General features: G+C 44.5%; 2 protein-coding genes across 12 annotated transcripts in view; one reads left to right on the forward strand and one right to left on the reverse strand.

Annotated features, from left to right (window-relative positions):
- The window catches only part of CAVIN1 (caveolae associated protein 1), a 30115-nt gene extending 26322 nt beyond the window's left edge, over window positions 1-3793 (reverse strand). The window contains exon 1 of the mRNA XM_061588217.1: window positions 3161-3793. Coding sequence (XP_061444201.1) covers window positions 3161-3586 — 426 coding nt within the window. The 5' untranslated portion in view covers window positions 3587-3793. The remainder of the gene's footprint in view (window positions 1-3160) is intronic.
- Window positions 3794-16775: 12982 nt separating this feature from the next.
- Window positions 16776-18338, forward strand: part of ATP6V0A1 (ATPase H+ transporting V0 subunit a1) — a 64265-nt gene continuing 62702 nt past the window's right edge. For 2 of the 11 annotated variants that reach the window (XM_061589244.1, XM_061589245.1), the window contains exon 1: window positions 16777-17145. The gene's annotated coding sequence lies outside the window, so the exon portion shown is untranslated. The other 9 variants (XM_061589234.1, XM_061589240.1, XM_061589238.1 and 6 more) reach the window with 9 other exon arrangements.

Consider the following 18338-nt stretch of genomic DNA (forward strand, 5'->3'; position numbering starts at 1 on the left):
AAAATAAACAGTGCCAGACAGGGCCAGAAGCATCCAGAGCAACAGCACAAACTGACTTCAGTGAGAAAAAATGTCCCTTTGAAAGCAAATCTATTTTCCCCCATTGTTTGAAGAGAAAAGTTGTTGCAACAGGGCAAGGTTCTGGGATCTATACATTGTCAGCTTTCTTACAGCCCCTACAGTCCATTGTGATTATTCATTGTGTTAAGAAGCTGCATGTGAGGAAGCTGATTTATTGATCTACAGCCTCTATTTACTCAAAAGGACAGCATTTAATCATTGCAACCCTTTACGGTGTACAGAAGTCCTTCATAATTCATTTCCCCACCACCACAACCCTGTGACCTCTCCATATTTCCTTCATTATTACCATAAGCCTATAGGGTGGGCCATCATTAGTCCCATTTTACGGGTAAGTTAATAAACAATGAGAAAGAATGGTTTGCCCGAGACCACATAGGTGTGAGTCTAAGGGCAATGCCTGGATATAAACCCCATATTCCAAGATTTAAGCAAATGTTCCAGATCCTGGAAGATGCCAGCTCTCCACAGTGGATGATTATGAGGTGGCTCCTCCTACTCATAGCTAGTGAGGAGCAGTGGCTAGAGTGCCATCTTTGGTTGTGGAAATCCTAGATAAAAGTCCTTAATTCAATAATGGAACTCACTGGATGGCTCTAGCAAGTCACCATCTCTTAGGCTGCATTCCTATACCCACTTTCCTGGGAGTGAGCCACATTAAACTCCATGGGACTTACTTTGGAGTATATATGTAGGATCCCACTGTGAGACTCTCTTATCGCACAAAATTGTCATGAAGCTAAAATGCTGCTCAGATCTCCTTGGAGGAAAGGTGTGATATGTGGCAAATAATAAATAAAAATAGTAGACAACACTGTAGCAGCCTATAAGGAGTGCTGACTTGGGAGCTGTAAAAAAAAGGCACTCCCAATTTCCATCTGCATGGCTTATGCCTCTCCACTGGTTTTGTCTTTATCATGCCTCCTGTTGTCCCCAAGCACTAGCAATGCACTACAAGGGATAGGAAGAAATGTGAAAACAGTATGATTATCATCAAAATTTGAAGATATTGTTTGGTCTATTGGAGAGATACCAGAATCACTGAATAATAACTTCAATAAATAGAGATTTTGGGATTTTTCTTATGGGCCAATGCAACACCTTTACTTTTTCAATAAATAGGACTGCTCACATCTTTTCTTTATCTTGTTTGGCAGATGTGATTCAAGACATCTAATTTTACTGGGATGTCCTTGATGGTCGAATAAAATGTGGCAGAGTGGGCAACCCAGTATGTTCATGGTTCAAGAAATTTGCCTCCAGTGTATATGACTGATTTTTAGAATCTGCTGAGAAAATATAACTATGATAATACTACTTGCACACTGAATCTATGCAGGCTTAGTCAGAAACAAGCACTACTAAGTTCAATGGAACTCATTTTCAGGTAAGGACACATAGGACTGTAGCCTTAGTATTTATGAAGCCCTTTTGATGAAGTCCTCAAAGCATTTTGTCCACAGGGCTTTCTCAAAACTCTTAAGAACCATACTGTATTATAAGTTAATATTATTATTCCCATATTACAGAGGCAGGGCTGAAGGTTAGCTACTTGTCTATTGCCACCCAGTTCCCCCAGGGATGACCTATGATTTGATTCAGGAATTTGCTAGCTCATTCTCTTCACCACAATATTATACCATGGTAGCCCAACATCTAATGGAACCTCCCTCATGTTCCCTACTGGGTTCATTGTAGGGGAACTGGACCTTGAGGGTGCTTTACTGTTTCCAAGGTTTACAGTCTCCAAACCTTCACAACATGGAACCCTAGGCTCCATAGCTTGACATCAATTCAGTATCAGGTTGCTGATCTGGCTTTCGTAACAAACTCAGGTGGATTTTGCTACCATCTTAGACTTGTTGAGACTCCAGTGAAAGGGGAGAGGAAATATTTCAGCTGAAATAGTATCTGTATCAATATTTGTAAAATGTCCCAAAAACAGAATGATAGAGGCAGATTTGTAGAATTTCCGTTCCATTCCTTCCTTCATTTGCTATGTGTTTCATTTTTTCCCTGTTTTCCAATCAGTGGGGCCAACATAATCCACAGGGCTTCCGATTAAGTGTATTTATAAATCTGGTTTGATGGTGTTCATAACCCTTACATACTGGAGTATTCCCGCCTTTGAGGCATGATATAATTGAAAATGCTCAAGCTGTGAATCAGAGGGCTATATTGGTCAGCTACTTGCCAGATTCCTCAACCAGACATAACTAGATCCCCTTTCATATTGTGGTAGTAAGAAACACAGCTACATATTTACAAGTTTTCAATCTGAAGTACTTTTGGAGCCATGCTGGTCTTTTTTAATATATTTGTCTAGACAGTGCAGGTTAACCTATCTCATGATGCCCTGCTTCTCCAGCCCAGACCACCACAGAAAAGGAAACGCAACTTGGAACTGCATATTTTGATTTGTTTGATATTAGGAGATCTATAAAGTTGGCCAAGAAACGTGCTAGGAAGAGGGTTGCAAAGCAGAACAAAGCAGCCTCTCTCTAAAACTGTGAAAAACTCCAGGGGCCTGAAGGGTCAGGAGCAAAAGAATCTGTAACCCACACTGTATCACTTACAGTTTTTCAGGAAAAGTAGCAAGCACAAACCCAAGGGACAGAAAGCACTGACTTATTACCAAACCCGATGAGGAGTGTGTTCTCTGCAATGCTACTTCTCTAGGAGAGAGAAAATGTATGGATTGCTTTCTCAAACGACAGGCTCTATATGCATGTTTGAGATTTCCACACTTTGTAGCGTTAAGGACCTTGACTCTCTGCTGCCATATGGAACAACTGATTCAATGTCCTCTGCCACAAATTTTTAGCAAATTCCTGAACGTTTACGGTGGTATGGGGGTTTAAGGCCAACTCTGGAATCTTAGCAAAATCTCAGGGAATACATTGTAAGATTTTCTTTGGGATTTCAGTGATGACACAAGTCCTAAAGTTCCTATATGTGGTGTGCTGTAACACAGGAGTCTTGGAAAGCCCCATATAGGGGCCAAGAGGTGCCATCATGCTGGACAGTCTTACATGCCAACCAAAATGACACAAGCAGAAGAGATCAAAAGGCACCTTACCTGGTAGATCATTACTTTGAAGTTCCTGCGCTTCAGCAGCTCTGCCTCATTGGATTCCAGCTTCTTGATTTGCCCAGCCTGCTTCTCCAGGTTCTGCCGGACAGTTTTGACGTTGACACTGACCTTGCGGACCTTCTCCAACATCTTGTTGACCGTATTACTGGTGGTGGTGTGGGCCTTCGTGAGCTTGGCTAGCTCCCCCTGGATGCTGGCCACCACCCCATCCATCTCTTGCTGCCTCTCCTCCAGTTGACTCTGGGTCAGCTGAATTTGATCAACAGCTCCAATGATCTTGTCCAAAAGGGTGAGCACCATGACACCATTTATCTGGTCAGGTTTGATGGGTTCCTCAGCCTCACCTGCTGGCTCCTCCGAGGTGTCGGAGACCGTTGGTTGCTCGACGATCTGGAGGGTGGTATCTGCCATGGTAGCTCAGGAGTCCTGACTAGCAGAGCACGGGGACGTTTAACACTGCAGGGACAAGATTGAGAGAGAAGGGGAGGCTGAATCTGAGACCTCTCAGATCTGGGAGGCGAGCCAGAAGCAGAGAGCGCCGCGTTTGGATGTGTGCTTCAATTGAAATGGCACAACCCTTGCAAAGCTGTCCGGGGAAACTGTCCTGCAAAATTTTCCAGGCTTCCAGGCCATTGGCTGACTCCACCTCAATTGGAGGAAAGGAGTCTCTTGCCAAATGCCTGATGGACCCACCCCCTTTTTTTTCCTGTGATGATTAAAATAGTTGGAGAGGAGGCAACAGCTTTAGCATGTGAGCACAGGCAGGGTTCGCTCGCTCACTCGCAGAGGAATGCAATACTGCAAACGTCAACAGCCACTGATTTCAATAGACAGTAGGAAGGCAGGGATTCCGAGCAAGATTCTGGGGAACCCAGGGAACAAAACAAGCTCTGTGTAAAGCTGCTGACGAGAAACTGACAGTCCTGAGCGCAACTGCAAATGTTTAAGTGGCTGGCTGGAAACAACTGCATGTAGTAGTACAGCTGCATGGAGGAGTACAACCCAGAGAGATGCCTGCCCTCAGCTTGCACAAAACTGAGCGTTTCCTTTTAGAGGCACCGAGTGGAGTGACAACGTAGGGCACATTTGGCTCGGATCGCTCACAACAACCGTTTGTGCGACTGAACTCATTTATCCTGCAGATATGTGCTCGCAAGAGCAGGCACGTTCAGCTCAAACACACTTCAGACACCCAGTCTGAATTAAAAGGAGAGGTCTGTTGGTATATAATGCAGAGAGTTGGCAACTGAAGAGCAGAGACATGCTATCTGCTGCAGCCAGCAGCCATTGCCATAAGCAGCAGTTGCTATTTTCTGGAGATGAAACACGGTGAGAGAAATCAAACCTGACTGCATGTAACAGGCTGATCTGAGGATGATCCTGGCTGTTTTCGGGTGCCATCAATAAAGGCAGAGGTCCTATTTATTTTTTAAATGTATATTATTATTATTATTAGTTAAGTTTATACCCTGCCTTTCCTCCAAGAAGCTCAAGACAGCCTGCTTTTTGCCTACAGTGAAATAATTAAAACATGATAGCAAAGTATAATTGTATTTTTTAAAGAACAGCAGTAGACACGTATGATAGGTTTGACAAATGGATATCTTCCTGACATCAGCTTAGAATTTTGCTCTTTTGTGGTAAACCCAAAGAGAAGAAAATCCCAGAGTCTGTTCCTAATAATAAGGATAGGAGTAGATTCTTTCATGGGGAAAAAAAATATTTTCTAGCATTCAATAATCTCCCTGTGTGGAGCAATAGAACAGAATTAGTTGATAGCTGTTTTGCAAGTAAGTTGTTTTCTTTGTCCTATCTAGGCACCTTTGGTGTGCTGCACCTTGGCCTCCCTTTACGACAACAGTAAAATGTGAAGGCTAATGGCGGTGCAGGAGCAGAGTGTATGGATTGGATGTGGGGGTCCCAAGGTCAAATCCCTAGTCAGCCATGAAACTTGCTGGGTTCCCTTGTGTAAATGCCATGTGAACAGTGAATGTAGTACTGGAGAATGCAAGCATGATACAGCAGCCATCCACCCACTGCACTTCAGGCTCCAAGTCCCCATCCCAGCTCCACAACTGATCTCAGGAACAATGGATAAAACCTCCTCCAACTAGAGTTGGGTAAGGGCTGCCTACTGTGCTGTAGACTGGCCCTAGCATGTGTTAGTCCTCTTGCAGCCCAATGCAGAGCACAACCCTACTGCTGCTTCTCTCAGAATGAACAAACGCTATCCTGTCCCCTTTGCACTTGTATCTAAAGATAAGGGTGTATTTATTCAAGTGCCCGCCTCATTCTTATTTCAAGGAAGGTGGGAAGCTGCTCAAGTCAGAATCCATTCTTGACACATGGAAATGGACTGCATTCAAGTCGATCCCGACTTATGGCAACCCTATGAATAGGGTTTTCATGGTAAGCGGTATTCAGAGGTGGTTTACCATTGCCTTCCTCTGACATAACCACATTTACAGCATTTTATTTTAAAGTATTACAAAACATCTGAGCAACCTTGTTCAGAACCAAGAACTTCAGCATTGCTATTTCGGCTGCACATCCTACAGGATGGTGCACCTCACCTGTGGCTGGCATTTGACTGGGAAAATACACAAAAATGCACACTTTGGGATAGTAATAGAGAAAATGATGCTAATTACAGAAATTACTGCCGCCAGATCCTTCTTGTACACAGCACAATGCGAAATCTCATGGAGGGAACCACTTCCCTACAGAATATGCAGTGTGCTCTGTGGTAGAAGTGACTCCTGGATACACTTGTGATATTTTGTTTACAAATACTCTGTCATGTAGAGCTGAGTGACTCTAAGCATGTAGTCTTCCCTTGGCTTCCCCCAGGGGAAAAAGATTTTCAAAAAGATAGCTAAGGCCAAAGAGCTTCTGAGTATGTACAGAGTGCTTTTCCTTTGCAAAGGGAATGCTTCCTCACCTATCTGGAAATTGTGAAATCTGGTGCTGCATTCCTTATCCTCAGCCTGCATAGGGACAGTGACACTGCCTGAGAGGTGGCACAGCAGACAATAATTCAACTGGGGTAGTGATGGGAATTTGAGCTTTCCTTTGGGCTTGCTGGCTTGCTTACATGGCGCCTGGCTTTTTCAAGAAGAGGGAATTTGATAGTCTTAAATACTCAGATATCTGAGGTAAAGACTATAATCAAGATCCTTGGAGAGGCGAGAGCCACCACATGTCTGCTGGATCCTTGCCCTTCCTGGCTCATTAAAAGTGCCAGAGGGGGACTGGCCGAGTCGGTGAGGGGAGTAGTTAATGCCTCTTTACAACAAGGCAGAATTCCATCGTGCCTAAAAGAGGCAGTTGTACGGCCTTTGTTGAAAAAGCCCTCCCTGGATCCCTCCATAATGGGAAATTATCGGCCAGTCTCCAACATTCCATTTTTGGGCAAGGTAATAGAGCGTGTGGTGGCCACCCAGCTCCAGAGATTCTTGGATGAAACAGATTATCTGGATCCATTTCAGTCTGGTTTCAGGCCTGGTTACGGGACAGAGACAGCTTTGGTTGCCTTGGTGGATGACCTTCGCAGAGAGCTGGACAGGGGGAGTGTGTCCCTGTTAGTTCTACTGGACCTCTCAGCGGCTTTCGATACCATTGACCATGGTATCCTTCTGGACCGCCTTGCTGGGATGGGACTTGGGGGCACCGTGTTACGATGGCTCCATTCCTTTTTGGAGGGACGAACTCAGAAGGTGGTGCTGGGGGACTCCTGTTCGACCCCTTGGCCATTGACCTATGGGGTCCCTCAGGGTTCAGTTTTGTCCCCCAGGTTATTTAACATCTATATGAAACCGCTGGGAGAGGTTGTCTGCGGTTTGGGGTTTGGTGCCATCAGTATGCGGATGACACCCAACTCTATTTCTCCTTTCCACCTAAAGCCAAGGATGCTGTCCTGGTCCTGAACCAGTGCCTGGCATCAGTGATGGACTGGATGAAGGCGAACAAATTGAAACTAAATCCAGACAAGACGGAGGTGCTCCTGGTCAGTCGAAGGGCAGATCAGGGAATAGGGATTCAGCCTGTGCTCGATGGGGTTACACTCCCCCTGAAGACACAGGTTCGCAGTTTGGGTGTACTCCTGGACTCTGCTCTGAACTTGGAGGCCCAGGTCTTGGCCGTGGCCAGGAGTGCCTTTGCCCATTTAAGACTAGTGAGCCAGCCACACCCGTTCCTGGAAATGCCTGATTTGACTATGGTGATGCATGCCTTAGTTACATCCCCTTTAGACTACTGTAATGCGCTCTACGTGGGGCTGCCTTTGAAGACTGTTCGGAAACTTAAACTGGTACAAAGAGCTGCAGCCAGAGTATTAACAGGGGCTGGTTACAGGGAACATACAACTCCCTTGTTACAACAGCTCCACTGGTTGCCAGTTTGTTTCCGGTCACAATTCAAAGTGCTGGTTTTGACCTTTAAAGCCCTATACGGCCCAGGTCCAGGCTATCTGTCAGACCGTATCTCCCTATACGAGCCTGCCCAGGCCCTGAGATCTTCAGGAGAGGCCCTTCTCTCAGTCCCAACACCCTCGCAAGTGCGATTGGTCGGGACGCAAGGTAGGGCCTTCTCGGTGGCTGCTCCTAAGTTCTGGAACTCCCTTCCTAGGGAGGAACGAATGGCCCCCTCCTTGCCATCCTTCCGTCGGCAAGTAAAAACTTTTTTATTCCGACAGGCTTTTGGGATAGAAGGTGTTTAGGATTGGGCTTTACAAGGCTTGTTTTAATGTTTTATATTATTATCTGTATTATTTTAAATTGTTTCTAGATTTTTAAGTGCCTTTTATGGTTTTTAGGTTGTGCATAGTTTAATTGTATTTTAATTGTATGTTTTTCTATGTTTTTAACTACACGTAGTTTTATTTGTAAGCCGCCCTGAGTTCCAGTTTGGAAAAAGGGCGGGGTAAAAATAAAGTTTCAATTCAATTCAATTCAATAATCCAGAATCTATGTACTTTAGAGGTAATCCAGAATACATTTCCAAAACCTCTTTTATGTTTACCAGGGGGCGCACCAGCTGCTGTGCTGAGAGCAGAGGTAGGCCAGATATTCATTCTTTATTCGTGGCAATTACAGAAATTGCCAGATAACCACCCTTTCCCCAAATACTTAGTGGAACATTTACTTGCTAGCAGTTAGTATAAACAGCTTTCATATTCTATGTTTGTCAGCATCTCAGGAAACAGCATTAATGTTGGAGTATGATTGTCTCCTGAGGTGTAGAAAACTGGACAATGAAAGCACCAAGGAAATCAAATCTTCAGTAGATTCTTGTTTAGATCTGAGAACCATTTGGTTTTCCAAATTGTATAATCTGCTTGAATAAAATAATTCAGCAAGGATACCTTCAGGAATTGAGTCCCTTTTCTGTTCTCATGAAATTGCATTTTCAAGCAGTGCCCTTGGCACATCTTGATGGAAGATTCTGGAGTCTTAATCAAGCAAGTTGTGTGTATATGGCCTACATACAATTAAGAAGGCCACTGTTCATTGTATTAATTACAAACAGATAATACTGCCTTATATGGAGTAAGACCATTGATCCATCTAGCTCCGTATTGTATGCACTGATTGGCTCTCCAGGGTTTTAGGCAGAGGCCTTTCCCAGCTATATCTGAAGAGGTTAGGGACTGACCCTAGAACCTTTTGCATAAGCAGGGATTGACTCTTTTGCATAAAAAATGTGCTTTACTACTGAGCCATGGCTGTTCTCCAGTGTTGTCCATTATATGTGAACCATAAACAAGTTTACCTTGAGGTTTTGCCCTAGATTAATAGAAGCTGAAAAAAGTTGTTTTTGGTATTAAAACTAGACAAAAATGTTACCTATAAGATGGCATTATGAGGGGTGACTAGGCCGAGAGATGTGGACCTCCAGGAAATAAACCCCCTTGCCCATTTCCCCCAGACTATCACATCTCTTGCTATTCCATATAACCAAGGTCATCTAATATAAGTTTATTGTTTGCTGCTTTTATTTTTGTAAATCCTTTGATCTTTCTAATTATGATTAGAGATGTAAAGGCCTGGGAAAAAGCTGAAAAAATTTGGAACCTCCCCCTTTTTTCTGCCCCCTCCAATTTTTCCAGGAAAAAACTGGAAAAATTTAGAAAGTTTTTGGGAATACCCCTCCATTTTTCATTTTTCCCCCTGGGTTTTCACAACTCTAATTACAATTTCCTGTTTTCATCAACCATAAAATAACCAACTAATATATTTAGTAAAGTTATTTATGTACAGCACATCTTTGTCATCGCTTGTCTAATTTAAGCTTTGTTTTAATGACTGATGGTTGTATACAAATAAAGCCTGCCTGCGTGTCATGGCATCTGGGAGACATGCACATGAGGGCATACATGCACACACACACGCTGCCATTTTGTAGGTGCATTTGGCAAAACTGTGTCAGCCACCTTCCTTGTTTATTCTTTTAAAAAAACACAAGGGCCATAGCTCAGTAGTACATCAGTTGCAGTCGCATACGGATGATCTCAAGTTCGATGCTTGGTATCTCCAATTAAAACATCTGTCTGAGGTAGAATAGCTGCTGTTAATCAGGCTACTACATACCCAAGGGCATTCTTAATAACAAAGGAGATTTGGTAGTGGTCAGTTGACCAACCCCCCCCTCAAATTAATTATATTATTATCAGGCTATCCCACATGTGGCTCTATACAGTGGAAACAATGTCCCCTCCCAGCTTTTTTTTTTTTTGGCCACATGTTGAAAATAACAGACCATTTTATAGAAAAATATTTCCCAAGGCACACCCATCTTTCCTGACCAGAAGAAAAACAACTGTTCACAGTGTTTCAGGGTGATGAGTCAGTTTTGCATTAAAAGCATCTGTTTCAAGTAGGAGTGAAGCAAGGGCTTTTGCCCATATTACTCATATGACATCTGCTTCAGAGATGCTTTAAAAACGGTGAAGCTTTTGTACTGTCTTTGATGCGATCCATTATACTAGGAGGATGTATGGGCACTCTTATTTAAAATGTTTGTCAAAGCACAAAATGTTTACAAAAAGCGACAGAAGCCCCAATGCTCAATAGAAAGCTAAGCTTCCTTTAAATTTTTTGTTGGGTTTAGACTTTAGATGTTTAGGTCTCAATATACAAGCATTTAAAAAAAAATAAATCTTCACAGCCCGCAGGTTATAGCACAGTAAACCGCACACAACTAGGGCTAAAGTCTGCTAATTCATAAAGCCCATTGGTTGATCTTAAGCTAGTATTACTCTCAGTCTAACTTACCTCACAGGTTTGAGAAGACAAGACAGACACACAAACACAAAATGTACCTTGCCCTGAGCTCCTTGGAGTAAGGGCTGGATAAAAATGTAAAAAATAAAGATTTATGGAAAGTTAGATGCTTATGCCACCTTTCCTTATTTATTTATTGTTAAATTCATATTCTACCCTTCCTCCCAGAAGGAGCCCAGGGTGGCAAACAAAAACACTAAAAACACTCTAAAACATCTTCAAAATAAAAGACTTTAAAACATATTAAAACAAAGTGTCTTTAAAAACATATTAAAACATATTTTAAAACATCTAAAAAAGTAATTCCAACACAGACACTGACTGGGATAAGGTCTCTACTTAAAAGGCTTGTTGAAAGAGAAGGTCCTCAGTAGGCGCCAAAAAGATAACAGATGATGCCTGCTTAAAGACCCTTGAACTTGGCCTGGTAAATAATGGGCAGCCAGTGCAATTCTTCCAGCAGCGGGATAACATGCTGGTGATACCCTGCCCCAGTGAGTAGTCACGCTGCCACAACGTCAAGGGCAACCTCATATAAGCCCATTACAGTAATCTAACCTCGAAGTTACCAGTGCATAGACTACAGTAGACAGGCTATCCTGGTCCAGAAACAGCTGCAGTTCTCTTATCAGCCGAAGCTGGTAAAAGGCACTCCTGCTGAGGTCACCTGGGCCTCTAGCGACAAATATGGATCCAGGAGCACCCCCAGCCGACAAACCTGCTCTTTCAGAGGGTGTATAACCTCATCCAAAGTAGGCAATTGACCAATTATCTGAAATTGGAAGCCACCAACCCACAGCACCTCCACCTTGCTAGGATTCAGACTCAGTTTATTGGCCCTCATCCAGCTCACCACTGAGTCCAGGCACTGGTCCAAAGCTTGCACAGCCTCTCCCAATTCAGATGGTACAGAGAAATAGAGCTGTGTATCATCAGCATACTGCTGACATCTTGCCTCAAATCTCCTGATGACCGCTTCCAAGAGCTTCATATAGTTGTTGGGTACCCTGCGGCACCCCGCAGCACAACTGCCAGGGGACTGAAAGACAATTACTCAATGCTATTGTCTGAAAATGACCCTGAAGATAGGATTGGAACCACTGTAAAACAGTGCCGCTGACACCCATCTCACCCAGTTGGCTCAGAATGATACCATGGTCAATGGTGTCAAAAGCCACCGACAGGTCAAGCAAGATAGAGTCGCATTCCCTCTGGCTTTCTCCCAATAAAGGTCATCCAACAGGGCAACCATAACCAGGACTGAATCCAGATTGGAATGGGTCAACATTATCTGTTTAATCCAAGAGTACTTGCAATTGCTTGCCACAACCCTCTGGATCACTTCCCTAAAAAAAGGAATATTTGTAACTGGGCAGTAGTTGTCACAAACCAATGGGTCCAGGGTGGGCTTTTTCAGGAGCGGTCAGATCACTGCCTCTTTCAGGGTGGCTGGGACCATTTCCTCCTGCAAAGATGTGTTGACTACATCCTGGATCCACTCTGTCATACTCCCTTGGCAAGCCTTAATAAGCAAAGAAGGGCAAGGGTCAAGAGGACACGTTGCTGACCACATAATCACAAGCAACTTGTCCATGTCATCAGGCCGCATCAACTGAAACTGATCCCAAGAAGTTTCAGCAGACATTGCACTGGATACCTCACTGGGGACTACAGTAGACATGGATGGGAAATCAAGATTGCTGGGAGGCAGCAGTTTTACCCTCAAAGTGCCTTGCAAACAATTCACATGGGCCTCCGAAGGGTCTAAAACTCCATTCCCTGGAGTTGATGTTCCTTGACAGAAACAGTGTCCTTTACAGGTTAACGACAGACAGAAATTCAACTACAAAACTTTGCTCACAGGGAGGGGCTGCAGAAACTGCACCTACCAATTCCTGCCTGCCATATAGCTGTTAGGTACAGCGCTCCCAATGAGCAGAAGTAGCTATGAGGAAAAAGACTAATAAAAATATTACTCCCAGCACAAAGAAGTCCTTTTTTGCCTGTGGGTCTTTCTGGAAAAAGGCCCAATCTCTCTACCGCACAGTGGTTAAAGCAAAGGTGCAGAAAATTAAGGGGGTCTTTTGTTTCTTCCTCTACTGCATTCCCTCACTTTTAGAGCTTCTGCCTTTTCTTTTGTTAGGATTCCTGCACCTTTGGAGGGCCTAGAAAGCTTGCTTTTCATTACACAATTCCCCATGGGAAGCACAAACTTTTTGCAACATAGAATGACAGGAAGATTGTGAAGCTGTTTGCACCTGAACAAGGTTACATATTGTTAGTATTACATGGTGGGGGCCTACAAGCCTTCACCAGGGGAAGGACTCAGCCTCTTTTTGCTGCCACACCAAAGCTAAGGCAAGAGGGAAGTAGCTGGAAAACAGCAGGGGCACTCCTAACCTAAGCTGTATGGCATCAGTTTATACTTTGCTTAAGAACACAGGAAGATCCCTGCTAGCTCAAAGGGCCTATCTATCTCATCTATCTATCTGTTCACTTCTCATAAAAGTTAATCAGGTACCTAAGGGAATCCCACAAGAAAAACATGAGCACAACAGCACTCCTTCCATTTGTGCTCCCCTGCAATGCCTCTAAATAAAGAGGCATGCTGCCTCAGATACTGAATATAGCCAACATGACTAGTAGGCATGCAAAGGCCTATCCTCCATGAATTTGTCTAATCTTACTTTAAATGTTCAAGTTGGTGGCCATCACTACACCTTGTGGTGGTAAATTCCATAGTGTATGATGCTATGTGTGAAGAAATACTTCCTTTTGTCTGTCCTGAATCTCCCAGAGTCCCACCATTGAGTTTGTTTGGATTCTGGTATTAGACCCTATATTCTAGCATTATGAGAGGTTTTCCCCTTAACCACTTTCTCCACATCATGCATTATTTTACACACCTCTATCTGGCCCCCTTTTACCAACCAGTTTTCTAAACTAAAAAGCCCAAACACTGGAAGCTTTCCTCACAGGGGAGACGCTTTAGCCCCCTGACCATTGTAGTTGCCCTTCTCTGTGCTTTTTTGAGTTCTATATTATACAGCCACAAGAGTTGGACTTTTTCTCTGTCAGTGGTCTCATAATTTGTTGAAATTAATTAAAGATCAGCCACAGAGTACCTGTAATTCCATTACTGACCTTGCCCCATACTCTGACCATCTTCTACAATTTAAACATTTAAAAAATTCATGGCTGATTTTTAGTTAATTTAAGAAATGTAACATTGGAGTCTATGATAGTGCTGGTATGCTTAGTAAGAACTGTCCATGTTCTAAAATCCAGACTAACAGCTGTTTGGTTTATTTATTTATTTATTGCATTTATATATTGCCCCACAGCTGAAGCTCTCTGGGCGGTTTACAACAATTAAAAACATTAAAAACAAACATACAAATTAAAAAAATAATTTTTAAAAAGCAATTTAAAAATACATGCTAAAATGCCTGGGAGGAGTCTTGACTTGGTGCCAAAAAGATAACAGTGTTGGCGCCAGGTGCACCTCATCAACAAAATCATTCCACAATTTGGGGGCCACCACTGAGAAGGCCTTCTCCCTTGTTGCCAGCCTCCCAGCTTCCCTTGCAGTAGGCACCCGGAGGACGGTCTTGGATGTTGAGCATAGTGTATGGGTGGGTTCATGTCGGGAGAGGCGTTCCATCAGGTATTGTGGTCCCAAGCCATGTAAGGCTTTATAGGTTAAAACCAGCACCTTGATTTGAGCTCAGAAACATACAGGCAGCCAATGCAAGCGGGCCAGAATTGATTTTATATGTTTGAACCGTCTGGTCCCTGTTACCAATCTGGCCGCTGCATTTTGCACAAGCTGGTTTCCAAACCGTCTTCAAAGGCAGTCCCATGTAGAGCACATTGCAGTAATTTAACTTGGAGGTTACCAGAGCATGGACAACTGAAGCCAGGTTATCCCTGTCCAGATAGAGGCGTAGTTGGGCCACATACAGGAGTTGGTAGGAGGCACTCCGTGCCACCGAGGCTACCTGAACCTCAAGTGACAGAGATGGTTCTAGGAGAACCCCCAAGCTTCAAGGAGAGTGCAACCCTATCCAGAACAGGTTGGACATCCGCCATCCGGTCAGAAGAACCACCCACTAACAGCATCTCAGTCTTGTCTTGTCAGTTTATTAGCCCTCATCCAGTCCATTGTCGCAGCCAGGCATGGGTTCAGCACATGGACAGCCTCACCTGCAGAAGATGAAAAGAATAGAGCTGTGTGGTTTGGCTAATCAGGGGGGTACACCCACATCAGACGTTTATTCTACTTTAAACAGGCATGGCTTTCCCAAAGAATCCTGGGAAGTGTAGTTTGTGAAGGGTGCTGAGAGACTCCGATTCCCCTGACAGAGTTCCAGTGGCTAGAGTGGTTTAATAGTCAACCCCTCTTCCCAGACAATTCTGGAGATTGTAGCTGTGAGAGGGGAATAGGGTACCTAACAATTCTTCCAAGCTACACAGGCAGTGGATCGGACTGTGAAAGACTAACCCAAATTGTGTTCGCATTTTTACAAACTTGTAGGTCTCGCTCCCTTGGTGCATTCACCTACAGCTGTCCAATTTCCCTGCTTTTTAAAGTTTGATAGAAATATCTGTTGGCTATAGGTACATTCTTAAACCATACGTTTTTTTTGCCTATTAGTGAATAATAAGTCTTTTTCCAGCCCAGGATGTCGTTGCAATTTATAAATATGTAATTATTTAAGGGCCTTTTTTTTCATTGTGTAGTAATTATTAGGTCAGTGGCGTCACCAGGGTTGGTGTCACCCGGTGCGGTAACTCATGGTGTCACCCCCATGGACCTCCTCTCGTACCAGACCATACAGAATCCTTAGTAATGTTTTTTGTACTACTGTTACTCATAAATCGTAATTCCTGTATATCATTGAATGTAACGGCAATAGCAATACCTTCTGCATGCAAAAGAAATACTACCACTGTACTACAGCTCTTCCCCTGTCATGCTTTTGTACTGTCTGTGATTATTCCATGTGGATTAAAGGAATCTGTAAAAACAAGATTGTAAATTTACTGCCATCCTTGGTAAGTATGATGACATGTGTGATCATGTCTATCAATTTCATGGGCATGTATCCATCTGTTTTTTTCTGTATGTATATTTCTCTCATACATATTCCATCACATACTCAGGAAGCCTCTGGTTTGAATTTTACCTTTGACATACATCTGGATGAAATAGAAATGGACTGCCTTTAAGTCGATCCCGACTTATGGTGACCCTATGAATAGGGTGTTCATGGTAAGCGGTATTCAGAGGGGGTTTACCATTGCCTCCCTCTGAGGCTAGTCGTCCCCAGCTGGGTTGGGCCTGCTCACCTTGCCACAGCTGCACAAGCCAACCCCTTCCCTGTCCACAACTGCCAGCTGGGGGCAACTGGGCTCCTTGGGACTGTACAGCTTGCCCACGGCTGCCCAGGTGGCAGGGCACGTAACCCCTGAGCCACTCACTGTGGGGGTGATCTTTAGCTGGCCCTTGATACCCAGGAGACATGAGCTGGGATTTGAAGTCACAGACTCTGGATTGCCAGCCAGGCTCTCCTCCCCACTGTGCTATACCAGCACTATATCTGGATAATGTGTGTTAAATTTGAAAGTGCTATAAAAATGTTTACTGCTACTCTTTGGTGCTGGTTTTCACTCTCAGTTCTTTCACATGCATGCACATCATCAGCTTGCAATATGCATAAATTATGCATTTACAAGACCACTAAACATAGATTAATCACCTGTCAGATTTAATGTATGGGTACAAAGATAGCTATTTTCTCCTCTTGGACCACATAGTTCTGGATGAAGTGGGGACTGTAACACACACAACAAATTGCAGAGCAAACACATACTATACAGATTGTGACACAAGTTTCCATAAACTAGAGCCCACTCATCTTACCCACAAAAGCTCATGCCACAACCAGTTCTATAAACAATTATTGTATAACATTATTATTATTGCATCGAATGTTTGTATAGGACAAGAGAAGTTTCTAAATAAAAATAGAATTGTACACACATCTGCTTTTTAAAGGACCACAAGCCTCTTCTACATTTGTTGAGCCAGAACAGGGGTTATGATAGCAGAAACAGGGTCAGGTAATTCCTCACATTACTTAACATGATGTATGAGTTTAGGATTTTATACACCACAGCAGTTCTCCCAGTCCCAGATCAGTCACACGCATACACTATTATTTTTAGCATTAACAGCATGTACGCCTTTTTAAAAAAAGCAGTGTGTGTGTGTGAGAGAGAGATTCGCTCCCTTTTCCAAATACACACACTCATTTACATGCTCCCGGGGGCTGCTGCTCCACCCGAGCGAGGGAGGGTCCCCTCCTGGGCAAGCCTCGCCCAGCGGGAGTCTCTCAAGAGTCAGGACAAGCCAGCCCGGACTGGGCCGAGGGGGAAAGCGGCACGCCAGGAGGAGACAAAAGGCTCCCGGTGCAAAGCGCCTTTCTCGGGCAGAGGAGGAGAAGGTTGGCCGCAGAAGGGTTAAGGAAAGTGAACTGGGCTCCTAGAGAGGAAGGGGATTTGGGGTGGAGGGCGGGTGGAAGCTGCGTCCTGCAGTCCAGAATGACTAGAGAGCCGCTTCACTGCCCGCCCTCTCCGTGGACTCTTTGGTGACGGGCTGCGCCGGTGCTTCCCTTCGGGGATCCGGTGAGTAACTCGTAGCTCAGTGAGAGACGCAGGCGGCGCGGCGGCAGAGCAAGGAGCGGCCCGCTCGCTCGCTCGCTTATTCTGCTTACCGGGACGGAGGAGGAGGGGAGTTCTTGCTGGCTGGGGGGGCAGCTTGTGGTGTCACCCCCATCTCGGGGTGTCACCCGGTGCAGCCCGCACCTGCCGCACTGCCCTAGTGACGTCCCTGTATTAGGTCTGCAATGTTTAGCCAATTAGTTATTTGGTTGGTTAAAAATGTGTGATCCCTAACTAAGTGGAAAACGTTCCCTTTAAACCACGAATATTTACATACGAAAACTGCAGGTGCCAGACACAATCTTACAGAGCAGGGAATGTCTCTTTAAAGGTGGTGCCTGCTGCAACCCATGCGGACATCTTTCTAAGGAAACTTATGTCTAGCTAACCGCCTTTAATACAAGTTTTATTCACATGCAAATATATGCAGATTCAACTAAATCAACTACTAAGACTCGGGCAATTAATCTTTTATCAGGTAACAGTAATAATCCTGTAAGTAACTAACAGGCGCTGTTGTTTGCACACACCCTTTGCGATATGGCAACGACCACGGATCACTCCACTCCACTACAAACCAAAGATGAAACGCCAGCAGCAGCTATAAGCGCCTGACGACACCCACCATGGTATAACACTATCAAAGCTGCGGAGAAACTCTGCTCGGTCACCTCCACCCTTCTCTCTGAAAGCAGGCGCCAAAATGTCGGCTGACTAGTAGGCAGCCAGCAAAACCGATGCAGAAGAGCACGGCGCGGGCACCGTTGCTAAGCAACCAACTTGGGCGGGCGGCTGGGTGGTGCGTACTCACGTAGTGGCGTCACTGGCGGAAGCTGGGGGTGGTGGCTTATTGGCGTAGGTATTGCGTCTTGTTTTGGGGGTGCGTGTGAAGGTTTGGGGCGACGAAGCGCCTATCTCCTTTTCCAGACGGAGGGGATGCTGAAAGGAGACCTGTAGGGAGAGGTTTTGCAATGCATTATAGACAGTGAGGGCGTGTCCGGGTTGAAAGGTCTGGTCTGCGTAGTCGTGAGAGGGAGAAAGTGTGGTATCCGGCCTCCTATCCCTGCCTCTTAGGGCTAGGTTTTTTTTTGGGGGGGGGGCTGCCTGTGGTTGGTGGCTAAATTTGATATTCCAAAATAACTGTTAGGTGCGTAGGG

This window comes from Rhineura floridana, chromosome 11 (assembly GCF_030035675.1).
Source record: "Rhineura floridana isolate rRhiFlo1 chromosome 11, rRhiFlo1.hap2, whole genome shotgun sequence".
Classification (NCBI taxonomy): domain Eukaryota; kingdom Metazoa; phylum Chordata; class Lepidosauria; order Squamata; family Rhineuridae; genus Rhineura; species Rhineura floridana.